General features: G+C 32.3%; 2 protein-coding genes across 3 annotated transcripts in view; both read left to right on the top strand.

The window, feature by feature from the left end:
* The window catches only part of LOC113400289 (uncharacterized), a 215,511-nt gene that overhangs the window by 24,745 nt on the left and 175,293 nt on the right, over positions 1-15,473 (top strand). The window lies entirely within an intron of this gene.
* The window catches only part of LOC113400284 (uncharacterized), a 39,063-nt gene that overhangs the window by 22,663 nt on the left and 927 nt on the right, over positions 1-15,473 (top strand). The window contains exon 3 of the mRNA XM_026639804.2: positions 13,050-13,168. Within this exon, the coding sequence (XP_026495589.1) occupies positions 13,050-13,168 (119 nt within the window). The remainder of the gene's footprint in view (positions 1-13,049; positions 13,169-15,473) is intronic.

Genomic DNA, 15,473 nt, shown 5'->3' with positions numbered 1-15,473 from the left:
ATTAATTTAATTATTATGTTTATGTTATATTATTATTATTTTTAGCTTTGTTAAATACTAAATTAATTTCTTTTGTTTTTATAGTACGTAAAATTATTAAAATAATAACGTTGTATAAATAATTAAATTGCTTATTGTTTTAAGGAATCGGAGATGTTAAAAGAGTATTTATATAAAATATACGAAAAACAAATACATGAAACATAAAATGATGAAAAGCCATTGGTCGAAGAGAAACGCATAATTTCCCGCGTCATGTCCCACTCGTTTACCAACGATGCTCGTTGCGAGACGAGTCACAAAGGGCGGGATAAATCGCATTACCGACGCGTGAATTGTAAATTGGACATTACTCGTTACACCTATCCCGGGGGCATGGACAACTAACGACGACTAAGAACAGTATATACTGCATAATATTAAATATTTACATACAAAAATGTTCAAAATATTCGAATATTCCTAGTCCGTAACGTGAATAGTGATAATATAATTATTTTATGGATATATTCATAATAAATACCCAATCTCATATATACTTATTAATTTACGTAAGAATTATTAAGAAATAATTATTAAAGTTGATATTAATCATGTACCACAATTATTATAAAAAAAGCGTGGGTTACTACTTCCTACTTTTATCTTTTGTATTTTTAATGACTCTTATGTAGTAGTTAGACAACTTGAAAAATTAAATAAAAGATACAAAGTTTTTTTTTTATTATTTAAATATAATAATTAATATTTTATTTCTCGTTTCGCACTTTTGTTTCATAGAGTTAACTTAACTCTTAGGTTAATCAATGTATAGCATTTAGTAAAAATATAATATGAAAACTAAATTCTGAGCTAAATATATCGCGTATTTGTAGTGTATAAAATAACGTTTGACTAGCAATTTTCCCGGCAAATCACACCAATACCGATCTAATTGGCGCCCAATGGGACCCTAACGAGGATATTGTTCGTTCATGTAAGGAATAATATCATATTTCTGCAAATCATACAATAGTATCATATTAATGTGGTACAAAATTTGCAATTTAAACCTACATTTTTTTTAATAAACGGCTTAAATAAACATTCTCTTTATTTACTATATTTGTTTTTCTAGTCTTGATTTCTTTTTAAAAGCACGATATTTCTTATCTTTAATATTCCAATTTTATTACTAAGGAAATATTCAGGCCAGCAGTGTCGAGTCAAGCTCAGAATAGCATAAACTTTATGTTCGTCTTTTAAATATTCTTAATATGTATATAGAACACAATGAATTCGATTTTTTTAAACATAGAATATAGCGGCTACTAATTTTATTTTATTTTATTTTCATTAGGCCAACCAACAGTAGATACAATATTACATCCAAAATAAAAAATAAATTACATTTCAAAATTATCTAGGCAAAAGTTCTACTACTTACAGGTAATCTCACCATGCAATATCATATTACACAATGTATATATTGAAAATACAAATTAGAAGAAGAAGAAAAATTCAAGTATTGAATAATTAGTTCGTTAAAAATAATAATTCATAAAAAAAAATGTTAAGTTACTATGAATGCTCTAACAGTATTTCTTTTCAAAATGAAAACATAGCATTAATTCGATTTATTAACTTAGCTTTAAATAAAATACATTCCTATACTTTTCATTTTCACGAAAGCGACAGTTGGCAGTGGAAATATATTCCGCAACAGATTATACGCGACGTAATCCATTTAAAGCTACAAATAAAACAGGGCGAACGGGAGTGGTCCATGACGCAACAGGAATATAGTTTCACAGGCCGGCAGGCCGGAACAATTGAATTATGCCCAGCTATTAAATTCAACCCGTCTCGGACCGAGTAAACTTTATGCCTTCACTAATCGCTGCTGGTTAGTGCAGCGATTTATTTTATGCCACTGCTTGACCACTGCAATTTAACTATCCTAAGTCGAACCATATGTCAAGACTTTAGACAATGCGGGCTACAAGGAAGTGTGTTAAATGGAGCGAAATGAAATGAAATATAAATTTTGGATGCTATTTGATATTCTCACGCTTTCGACTTCCTATCACGCCTCCTACACGCACTTAGTAACTACAGCCTTTTTAGTTGGATTTTCGAGTCAGATAAGGATTAGTTTACAGTGATTTGACTGTATATGTTAAACGTGGCCAAATAATGGTCAAAAATTAGAACATCATTTTGAAAATTCACAAATTAGTCCCATTACAACAGTTTTATTAAATTGTTCAAGTGTTAAATAATCAAAGATATTTGACTTTATTTAAAGCATTAGAAACAATGCTCTTATTTTCCAAAAGAAATGTTTGAAACATTTTATATCTTATTGTTTTATTGATGAGCCGATGCCAACGTCGATTTGGCACCCTTTGTGCATTAGGTGTTCGCAGCCGCGGGCCGACGCCGACACTCGGGGGCGGCACGCGCCTCAAGCCACAAAACATCCATAGTATTAGAAACGCTTAAAAGCGATAAATAACTTCTGTTGAATAACGAGCATATTAGATACTTTACAAAAACATTTAATGTATTTGTCCTTTAATTGACTTATGTAAAGTTTTTAAAGAATACTGCATTTTCTAATATTAAAAAGTCTATACACATATTTATATTATATCTTCTTGAAAGAAACTTTAACAAAAACTATTGATTTCACATGTCATTTAAAATGCACGTATGTGACTCTAAACTCATCTTAGTTAGTTAAGAAAACTGTAACGGAATACAGAGTAGCCCTGTGTCGCGAGACTTTGCACCTACCCCCCACTTGGCAAGTTTATGCATACGCGATGAGATGATATTAGTTTGCAACTCGCTCTCTATATTAGCTCTGTACTGTCATTACAATATCTCTGATATGTTGATGCGTAAGCAACTTTAATGTAAATGTAAATTATTATTCAAATATTTCGTGAAACTTACCTTTAGGTAAATGTTTTCAGATAAATTCAAAGCGATAGAGACGTACATAAAATGTATAATTCATGCCTACGAAATGAAGTTACGTCTAGTTTAGTAGTACTGTGTACTGTGTTCAAAGAGATATTTTTGAAAAAGTACTAAATAAATTAAACAAAGAATATTTTAAAAACCAATGTTAAAGTTAGTAAATCGGTTTTGTAGATTTTTTAAGTCAAACCAGCAATCTTCTCCTCAATTTTCATGATTACGCGTTCGATTTCTAATCCAGACAAATAACATATTTGCCATCCAGACAGATTCATTTTGGCCAGAATTTCTTGCTAGGCATTAATCTCAAGTCTTTAAAAATATCTAACAATAATCGTTAATTCTAAGCTGTATAATTTCTCTGATTAAATGTAATCAATAACATCTTTGGCCTTTTTTATTTTGATATTATTATCAATATTACTTTTGGTATTATTGATTCCAACAACTCACAGGAGCATTAAAAATTAGATAATTTGTTTCAGAAATCTAATTTACCAATTTTAATCAGGATTAAAATATACTAAAACTCCGATATTTCATTTAAATTATTGAAGTTAAGGATACGAAAATGTCAAGTTTTTTATAAAAAAGCCCTAAAGTAATAATCACGTAGGGTTAGACGGAACTGTCCTCAATATTGCGTTGGCAGTCAATTATCTGATAAGCCTCGTCACCCTTCGCCTCAGAGTTTACTAAGAAATCACATATCGGCATCCGCGTTACCATGGAAACTCCGTAAGAAAAATACCAGTACTCAATCGAAAATCGAACCGCAAACTTAATTACGTCTTTCCATTTATTCCGCCCTTGCCTTCCTATTAAGTTCCGGTTGCCTAAAATTAATTTGTTGTCCTAATATATTGCTAGTAATCTAATTGTCTCGGCTACAACGTTTCGAGTTTTAATTTCCTAGAATGTTACCGGTAACATACAGGAAAAGTTTCGTGCTAACGAACATCTGTAGCTAGGACCGCGTTCATATTACCTACAATACGTTCTGGTATTTTACGAGCATCCGTATGCTATTTTCGCTTTACCAAGTGGTTTAAATTTGTTGAATTTTGTGCTTTCTAATTCCGACAATAAGAAAATACTCGTCGTATACGGTAAAAGTATGTAATATATAATAGTTATGTCGTATAACAAACCACAACCGATTTTGCGTTCATAAATAGTAAGTACTAAATGTATTTTTGCTTTTTAATTCTACAAAACTAAAATAACGTAAAATTATTTGATAAAATGCTAAGCGTAATTTTTTAATAAAGATTTTTTAAGAAGTACTTCTCTATTCAAATACGATCATCAAATCAAAGAAGACCGTTCGGTACGAGAAATCGTTGACTGATATGTCTTCAGAAAATCCCACAGCGATCATAGAGAAAATATACATTGAAATGAATAGATACGGTCTTTGTGAGCAAATTGCTAGTGGATACGGAATTGAGTTAGACCGGACGGAGAGCGTCCGCGGCCGATGCGACCCTTTGTCGCGTCATCAAACTACAAATTGGTAGTTTAGTTTTGCCGCTACCGTAGCGCTGCGGGCGATCGTTACGGAATACGGAACTTTGCAAAAAACGACTCTGGAACTTCATGTTGTTATACTCTATTTCAACGATACTTTTAAACCCAATGTAGATAAAATGTTATTATTTTTATCTACCCTAAGCTATAATAGTTTGCGCAACACTAATTTGACTCTCGCTTTAAGAGAAGATTACTATTGAAAGCATTTTACATTTTAATGAATTTCTTAGTGTTCCTACAAAGGATGCCGTTCCATCCTTCATACTTGCTATCAAACAATATTATCGTCAAACGACTTTCGTTAAATTTATATTTTTATTGAATGCATATACCAAACGTTTCGACGAAATAAAAATAAAAACAAGTTATATTTTCAGTTTAATTTCAGCTGTATCTACAAAATTGAATTGGAATTTAAACCGTTGAAGCACTATTTACCGGACTGGCAATCAAGGTGCGGGCTGAAAGCTGGCATTCGCTAATGAAACGCAATGGACCTAGTCGCTACCCGTCATAGCGTGCAAGCGAGCGGAGTTAATTAAATTTTGACACCAAATCTGCAAATATATCCTGTGCATACTCAGTTTCCGTAATGGTCGGTCTGATTCAGCAATTCGTAGGCATGTATCGAAATGCATTGATTAAATATTACTGATTTATAATTTGATATATTATAGCGTTCATTTGCTGCTGAAGTAAAATACTATATCTCAAAAACTAATTATGCTTTCAACTATAATTAGTTTTTCCAATATGTGTATATTTTAAATACTACGCTTTTAAACTTAAAAAACGAATATAAAATTGAATATGAGAAAAGACTTTACCTACATTACAACAGAAAGTTGTTACTACAACACCGGGTGATCTCAAAGCTACTAGCAAAAAGTTCTATGAAATGTTTAGTTCTGACAAAAAGATAAAATTTGAATACCATATTGGACCTGCTTATAACATAGTATATTTGTCTTTTTACACTTTGTATTATGAACCAATTATTGTGGGCATATTTTGAAATATGAAAATAATAGCACACTCACACACAGCACTCCTCGATTCGAGTCTCATAATAGTAAGTACATATTACATAAATTAAGTAGGTATATATGATTAAGTACGTACACATAATGCTCGAAGCTACATTGTCGTAGATTTTAATTTGACACGGAGTCCTCATTTCGTGACCTTCCTGTCCTTCGATAAAATTCTCTTTAAATTATTTTTTTAAATTATATGTAGTATATTATTTTATCTTTTGTTTGATAAAGGACAATGCAACGTGTTGAAATTTGATCCATCAGAAAAATACTGTCTTCTTAACGTATAATTAACGTTTCATCCGCACCACCTAAATGTCCAAAAATCAACAACAATACGATTTTTAAGGCATTTTCTGCCTCGCATAACCGCTATGTGGAATTAATTTTCACCGGCGGTTTTTCCGAACTTAGGTCGACTTGGGAACATTCAAGAAATAAGTAAACACATTCCTTAACGGCAACGCATCTGCAAGTTAGTTACTTTGCATCAGGTGAGCCTCCTGCTCGTTTGCCAAAAATGCCATAAAAAAAATAACTGTAACGTAAACCCTTATTTTTTAGTCTAGACAACTCTTTTTATTATTTAAGTTTAAAATTGCACTCACCGAACGACTCATCCATCTATTTACCCATTTAGCAATCAAACGATCAGGCCTGATGTAATCCAAGGTATCAGTTATGCAAAAAACCATGAGATATTTATATATAATTTAACAGATGATTTTTTTATATCTTAATTATAAACCACATTTTTTTAATATATTTAGTAAGTAACTTTGGTAATAATTAAAATGTTAAAGTAAAAGTATATCAGCTGAATTTTAAGCCTATATATGTATGTATAAAAAAGTATGGACATAAATTTTCGGCTTCTCCCCAAGTCTTTCCGTTCGTTCGGTTCGTTCCGTTTCACTCTTAAAAACAATTTTGAGCTTATTGTAGTATATTAGAAATATCTCTACAAAATCAAAGTCAAACACTCACGAGTCAGTCAATTGTTTTTGGACAAATGCTACTCTTTTATGTTTGAAACCGCAGGCGATAAGTAAAGTATAAAAAATGATATAACCTACATCTATTGTTTTTGTAATCGTTAGGTATTGATATGGTTTGAACGAACAAAAGATATCGCTTAAAGGATAATCTCGAACAAGAGAAGTTGAGCACTTTCTCAAAACTTGTAACCCACGATGTCTCATAATGCAATCGCAATCTTCCTTTTTATCGCCACGCACAAACATCGGGTTACACTTCGTCGAAGCGCGCCAGATTGCACGCTTGCTGACAATTGAAATCCCGCTTTCATGACCTGTTCGACAGATTGTGTATTATTTTTAGTTGTTTTTTTTTGTGTTTACTGACTTATTAATTATTGTTATTTATAGATAAACAAAATCGACAAAAGTATCATTTCTTTTTTAATGGTATTAATAGGTCAATTAAATTTGTTTTGTGAGTTTTCGATTTTGCTATGAAAAGGAAAAAATATGATATTTAAATATACAACAAGTATAAATTGTAATACTAATAACATATTATTTTTATGATGTTTAATATGGTACAGTTACTTACAAACGGACGCAAAAACTAATAATCAATATTATCTTCAAAATAGTCTTTACTCTGTTTAATACGGGACGTTTGCGATAGATCAGTCAGGGTTATATCGTAAATCAATTTAACAAGCGTTCGTACCCTAAGTAAACTCTCTTAATCGAACAAACAATATCAAAACATAAAAATGTCCCGTGCCCCTCAAATGTCCTTCATCAAGTTTGAGATTGAACCGGACACTTCGAAACGAACATATACTTGTTAAGTGTTTATATTTATATATCCTAGGTACTAGGATTCGTTCTACATAAAAATATACATATAAATATATAATATAATATATATATATACACACACACACACACAATTTCACAAACATACAGTTTATGAACAGTACCTTTACCTATCACAAATTGTTTAACTTTTATAAATAACTAGTATAAAATCTTCATATTGTAACTGCTTTTCGAATTCATGTTATAATAGTGTAATCCTTTTTGGTCATAATTTTTGCATTATATTATTAAATTTTATAAGATATTGTAACACTGTTGGATTGCCAAATGAAACAATAAACAATAAACAATACTGTATATTTATTTGTCATAATGTGGTAAAATTAAATAAAGTTTGAAATAGATCTATTGGATGAAATCAAAGATAAAAAAGACTACAATCAACATTTCCCAAAAATCGTTTCTTAGTGAACCTTAACATTACAATTCTATGGTTTGTAGCCTAAGCTATGAATTATTAACCAGCCAATAGTTAATGTTTGATAACTCTATCAATCCTTGGTACAATAATATAAAAATACACGTTATATTCACATAACAAAAATACGCACAGTTAAAGTTAAGGTTTTATTTAACCCGTGACATATTTAAGTAAATATAAATGTTTATACACTGTACATATAATATAGTCTGTACCGTTAAGCGAGTTCTCCGCCTCCTTGTCCTCTAATATTAACTTTACCGATCCTGCACACTCACCATCATAATTTAACTGCTTATAACGTTCAAGTAAAATCAAAAGTCTTTCACAATTTTGTTACTTACTTGCTTGTAATTCTAATCAAGTGAATATTTATTCAACTAAGTATGTTTCAATCTTAATACAGATATTAAGATTTTTAAGTTACATAAGTACGGCAGACAGTATGGCAGATATATCTTGTGGTGATTAATTTAATATAAATATTTAATCTAATAGAATATATAATAATGCACCAACGTTCTTGTGGAACATTTTCCATGCAAATCGATCGATTATATTATGAATATCACGTTTATTCCATGCATGTTTTTTAGTTTTTATGCATGTTTGGAGAATCTTTTATTATCAAACACAACAATAAAATAAGCTAATTGTTTTCGCTATTAATAGAAAATTATTAATTAAACTCAATTACATCATATAAAAACAAAAAGTAAAATCCTACTTACATGTCTCGCCCTTACACAATAGTAATCTATTCGTAGTAAGTACTATCTAATTCTATGAATAATTGTTTTTAACCCAATTTGCTTCACAATAGGAAGTGAGTTCTTGGATGACGGCACACCTTGAAAATGAATCGTCTCCTGGCTATTTGTTGTTATATTGTTTTTTTGTAAAAACCTCAATTCATTTTGTCGCTTCTTCTCAGATATCAGTTTTTCTTTTCCGAACCGGTGGTAGTTTTTATTTTGAAAATCAATAAGTAAGTTATATGTATTTATTTATTTTTATTAGGACAACCAACAGTAGATACAATATTATATCAAAACAAAAACAATTACACTTTAAAAGTATCTAGACAAAAGTTACAGCTAAGTTACTACTTACAGGTAGTCTCACCATGCCATCATATTCCAAAATATGTATTAAAAATATAAAATAAATAAAAGCAATAGATAGAGATAAGAAGTTATAATACATTTTTTAACTATTATATAATTAATAAAACCAATAAAATATTCAATAAATTAGGAGTGAGCACAAATAAAATTCTATATTTTTCGATTGAACTGAGGGCGACTATCGTGACATGTCTAAATCTTATACTTGATTATTATATATTGAATCGATATTGATTTTATTTGATTTGATAAAAATAACTCAAAATGGCTTCAGGCGAAAATGTAGCTATAACGTAAGAAATCCTCACGAATGCTGCTTCGCCACTTCACCTTCACTAGCAGCGCATTTAACTGAAAAATGGTATAGCAATGACTGATCGGTTTTGCAGTTTTATACCTTCAATTTTTATAGACTATTTATGTATTTTTTAGATGCGTGTCTTTATTTTCATTTTAAATTTAACTAAATCTATATATAAAGAAATCTAAATAAATATATATAGCAGTATAGTTTTAAATATTGAATTAATTAATGGCCAATATTGAACAACAACATCACATACATTACTCTGATCCCAATGTAAGTAGATAAGCACTTGTGTTATGGAAAATCAGAAGCAATGACGGTACCACAAACACCCAGACCCAAGACAACATAGAAAACTAATGAACTTTTTCTACATCGACTCGGCCGGGAATCGAACCCGGGACCTCGGAGTAGCGTACCCATGAAAACCGGTGTACACACTACTCGACCACGGAGGTCGTCAATGGCGAAGGGAGATGGCCAATATAAATTAATATACCGAAATAATGTACTATATACATATGTGTGTACCTTTCTTATTTGATATGACCAAAGAATATCGAACGATCAAGGTTTAATAGATCTATCGCATTACTGCCAGACCTATAAATGGGAAAGCCCTTTTTTGGGAATTCATGTCTTGTATATAAGGCTAAAGTAATAGTTAATGGCTTTCACTCGGTTGTTATTGATGATGAAAAAAACGGGTTTCAGTCAGTCAAGTAGTCGTTCTAAGCAGTAGCTTCATCAGCTTCCAATAAATTCCGTATACTGGATATGCCTTTATAATACTTAATTAGGTCAAAGTGATACAACATTTTGATAAGATGAGATCCAGTGAAGAAGCAGTATTAGGGATCCCTCAGGCGGTAGGTAATCCTCACGTCGCATTCATAGTCCAGACGAAATCCATAATCCAATTACGCTCCAGCCTCCAAACTGCACTCGGTCGGGACTTACTGCTGTCACACTGGATGTGACAATGAAAGCGCGAAGGTTTTATTTGAATCGCAAATAGCATTCAGTAATTTGAAATGATATCTTACTTAAATGAATATTATACTGCAAATATTCTTTTAAAAATAATAATTCTAAAAAAATCCTTACAATTGCAACTTTCTATATAAAAATATCATGCTATCTAACCCTATGTTAAGTTAGTTTTAATCTAATAATATTTGATATTTGCTACTGAAAATAATCAAGGAACGTTGAGCCGTTACGATAACAAAGATGTCATAATCGATACAAGACAGCGACTATCAAATAATTAAAATATTAAGTATAACTAAATAAAATACATCACTTCTAGTGCAATTAGCGTGAAATTTCGTAGAGCTGAGCTCAAGCGCCAAGAGTCGAGAGGCGTCGAGCACCTGGACGTGACTATCGACTGCCGTAATCTGCGCTTGCCTTTAGATATACCTCAAACGATACACTTCAAGAACCAACGAATATTGGAATTTCAAGCTTTTAAATTAGACAGAAGTAACAAGTTTTTCATAACTCTACATAATAATCATAATAATCAGCCTGTAAATTTCCCACTGCTGGGCTAAGGCCTCCTCTCCCGTTGAGGAGAAGGTATGGAGCATATTCCACCACGCTGCTCCAATGCGGGTTGGTGGAATACACATGTGGCAGAATTTCGTTGAAATTAGACACATGTAGGTTTCCTCACGATGTTTTCCTTCACCGCCGAGCACGAGATGAATTATAAACACAAATTATGCACATGAAAACTCAGTGGTGCCTGCCTGGGTTTGAACCCGAAAGCATCGGTTAAGATGCACGCGTTCTAACCACTGGGCCATCTCGGCTCATAACTCTACAAAGTTATAAATAAACTTGTTACTTCTGTTTCCCGATTAAAGGGTTAAAACTATTTATGGGACGCTTTTACACAACAGGATCCCAGAAATAGTAAAAAAAAAATGTTTTTATTTTACAAATAACTAGAAACTAACAACCTCATATATTAACTCCTAGAAATGAAAAGATTACTGTTAAATTTCAAAGACAAGATATTATCAAACTTAACTATATTACTTGTATGAAGATATTTTATACTTGATTTGATTACATTAAAAGCTAACTTGTATCGTAAGGAACTAAATCAAAGTTCCTTAAAAATATCCTATGGATTTTAAATTTGGCATGGCGATTCAGTTCCGATGTCAACGTATTTTTTAATAAGCATGACCTGATTCTACGCCAGCGAACAGTATACAGTTTTTTTTTCAATAAATAAATATCTAATTACTACGATTACGTCTTGCAATATAATATATGTATACTGTATGTATACTCGTGTAGGGCTTTATATCATATAAAATTATATAATGTTACAAAAAGATGGATTTGGTTTATTTCAAAGTTTATTTCATATAAATAGAAACATCAGAAATAAAAATTATTGCTGCTTGGCGGTATCAAGACGTGCTCTACGTACGAGTACGCGTGCCTACTCCTATGTACGTGGATGTGTACCGGCTACATCCACGTACTCGACGAATACTATATATATTTTTTATAAATAAACAACAAGTGTTCCCTTTATAGAGGTACGTAAATAAGATGGTATTTACTTTTCATACACAAACTTATTTACAATAAATAATAAATCTCTTAAATAAATCGTTTTCGATTCATTTGATTGAAACACTCATACGTCGATTCACTTCACTTCCATTTTCCAGCAGTTAATTGATTGACAAGTATTTACAAGAATGCTCCATAATTGGACTCTCAGTCAACGGTGACGCGTCGATAGGTCTATGTAAAAAGTGTCTGCGCCGACCAAGAGGGTTTTTGAATTTTAAACGGTATTCAAGTGGTCTGTCTGCTTTGAATCATATCTACGAATTTCAAATATTTTTCTGTAAAAAATCTGTTTTGCATTTATTTGTTTTTCACAGATTCGTTTCTTTATTAAAGATAATTTTTATGTTGTTGATTAAACACCAATTGCCATTTTTGTTACGCCCTTGCATGATTACCAGTTTAAATTCACAAAATAGAATAATCATTTGTATCGTGATATCCTATATCAGAGAACCTTTTTCGTTTTGCATTTCAAATTCCCTAACATTGAAACGCTTTTAAGACCATTAGACAATAGTTATGTTCGTCAAAGAGTCGACAGTCGCCACCGGGGTTTCAGTGACATTGTCCTCGTGCGAGACGTCCCCGAGTCCGGAACACAATCATTAGTGTGCTCACTCAACGTGAAACCGATTTCATCCCCCACGAGTGCGCCTCTTTGAAACTGGCGCAATATTGTCGAAAGAAGGAAAACTCCTTAAGAGAAAAAAAAATATTGCCCGACTCGCGGCGAAGAAAATGAGAACGGAATGTCGAGAGGCAATCGAGCGTACCAGTCTTACCAGCCAATATGCTTCCACGTTTACGTTATCGCTGACTCTGCGAAAGGAAATACTTTGCCCCTAAACGAAAACGCGAAGCGAACGGATTAGACTTCTACCGCCCGCGGTTGTAAACTCGAGCGCCTGAAACAACTTCGTTACAACTCCGCTGTTTTGTTTCTGGTCGGCAATATTAGTTTTAGTCAAAAAGCTATTTTTCAACCCGCCGTCGAAAGGCTTGTAAAGTTTTCTAATTTAACAAATTCACTCTCGATGCTTCATGAAGTCCCGCTTTAGGGCTCTAGACAAGACACGTCGAAGTTTTACGAATGTTTATTGAAAGGAATAAATTTCGAAATACATCGAGTAATATTTTTCGTTAAATGATTTGTTCTTTTATATTTTGTCTATACTTATGGTGTATTTGTATTTTTACTAGGTATTACTTTTCCCCGAGGAAGGTTGGGCTCGTAGTGCCTCTTCGTCGTACTGGACGCTGCAGCCCTGCTGGTGGCGGCGGTCACGGTGCAAAGTGGTCGAAGTAGCCGGCACAAGAAGGTACAACATAACACAGTATTACATTGGTATTTAGAAGTTAAAAATATTAAATTAACACAAAAATAAAATCTGTGACCGTAATTTAACGCGGGAAGCTATAAACACCCAAAACCTAATTTAAAAAGAAATTTAATGTTTCTATGCCTGAGTGAGGAAGCAGTTTATCATATCGTTGGACGTCGGACGTGCTTTTCGCAATTAACTGTACATTCAGGTAAGTGCTAAGCCGTGGTTTGACAAACGGCGAGAACACGTCGGGAGAACGCCGAGCCGACACTATCTCATGATCGCAGCCCTAGAGTCGCTTTATTAGTTTATTAATGTACATTATTATTATTATGATAAATTTTATAATATTATGTGATTTATAAATATGTATATACTTAATGTCAAAAATAATTCATAACATTAAGAATTTAAATACATTTTATTCCAATGCCAATTTTTTTGTATTGAGCCTAATCATGATTTATGACGATTCTTCTTTATTTATTATATAAATTACTAGCTACAATGAAGTGTATTACCGAACTAATAAATGCGAATTATGAAAGTGTTAGCAGAATATAAATTTTTAAAAAGTTAAAAACGAATTCAAGGTGAATTTGTTTCGTTCTCTTCAGAATATTTACCTTAAATTTTCTCTGTAATTTCCGTTGACATAATCTGTACGTAAACTGAAAAGTAGCGGGAACGTGCCGTAAATAAAGATGGCGCAGGCGCCAAAGGGCTTAGCAGGAATAAGATACTATTTATTAGGCACACCTCCGCTGGCTCACAGAAAATTTCTCTTTGCTACGTCGTATACTTGTTCAACGACGTTTCGCGATGTGAAGATTTTATTATTATTTTATTGGGAAAGGATTTATCAGAACAACGTGTACACGTACAAGTGTATTTAACAAATAAATTAATTATACAAGATTTTATTGGAACACTAATTTGGAACACCGATTGTTAATTCATATTTGGCGTATACTCTCAGTTTTATTTAAATGATCCGTATTTCGATAGCGTTACACAATCGTGATAAGATTAATTTAAAGTTTAAATTAATAATCACTACTTGTAAGTGTAACAGAGCCGTTGTGAGAAGAGATTCCTTAGCTGCGATAGAGAGAATTAAACGACAACGGGACTGTTAGCGTTAACGATTATTGCCGCTCGACTATTTTGCTTAAACGACACGTATTTCATGATAAAACCACCCTTAACATCTTTATAGTTTCGACTATTTATAGGCATGCTTCCTTCCGTACTCATAGGTAAAATGTTTTATTTTATAATATGCCCAGAATTATATTTAAATAAAAGCATTGACATACATATGTATATTAAGAAATGAAATAGCTCGGCAAATTGATAACCTAAATAGACATACAGTTGTATTTAAGTTTATCTTATATGAATAAGTAAGTGTTATTGTAAACATATCATTTTATGTTTGAAACGTCAGAGAATGCATTACTTACCGATTTTCAATTTTCTACGAATAGCAACTGTTCAAAAATTTCAGAAAGAGGAAATATGGCTCACATTGCTTTGCATTGCATTGAAGCCGATGTTTCTAGAAGCGTTTCAATTTTAGTTTGTTCCTTCTTTGTTTCGTAGTGTGACTCGTTTCCAGATTTGCGACTGGCTTACAACACGTAGCGACGTGACACCTAATTTTACAGTCTCATTCCAAACACCGCTGTTTCAGCAGCGTGGAGGTTACGTGTCGCAAATAAACTGAAAAACGTAGAGGAAAGACATCGACGTTTTTAATTCATCTGTGGGAAGCTGTAGGGTTGTGCGAAATGTTTTGGGCTATTAAGCGGTCGGTTGCCATTACATCGGCTGTTAGGACTGCGACGTACGTGTTGGATCTGCGCCCTAGTAACGGAGCTACGTGATCCGCATTAGGAATACGCTACGCTATTTGTGGGCAAGGCAACGTAAATTTCTGATTCTTTAAAATTACAAATAAATCGCCTTAAGCATCGATGTTGTATGAGCCTGTCATAAATACCCAGATAGTCAACAAATAGAATGCGTTACTTGTTCGGCACTGAAATAAGGGCTCGTATTTTTTATATAAAATAATAATTAGTATTTGGTAGGCATAACTGCCAATTATGGTTAAACTTTTGATGTTCTAACTATCCTTTGACGGTTCTAACTGTACCATATAAATATATATCGTTTAGTAGCTCAATCTATACAATTAGCATTTTTCCTATGCATATATATTATGTCACAAATAATGCTTTTAAAATCAATGACTTTCAAATAACAAAACTATTGTTTTTTTTTACTTACACAG

This window comes from Vanessa tameamea, chromosome 17 (assembly GCF_037043105.1).
Source record: "Vanessa tameamea isolate UH-Manoa-2023 chromosome 17, ilVanTame1 primary haplotype, whole genome shotgun sequence".
In the NCBI taxonomy this organism is placed as follows: domain Eukaryota; kingdom Metazoa; phylum Arthropoda; class Insecta; order Lepidoptera; family Nymphalidae; genus Vanessa; species Vanessa tameamea.
Note: the sequence above shows the minus strand (reverse complement) of the source record. Positions and strands in the feature narration are given on the sequence as shown.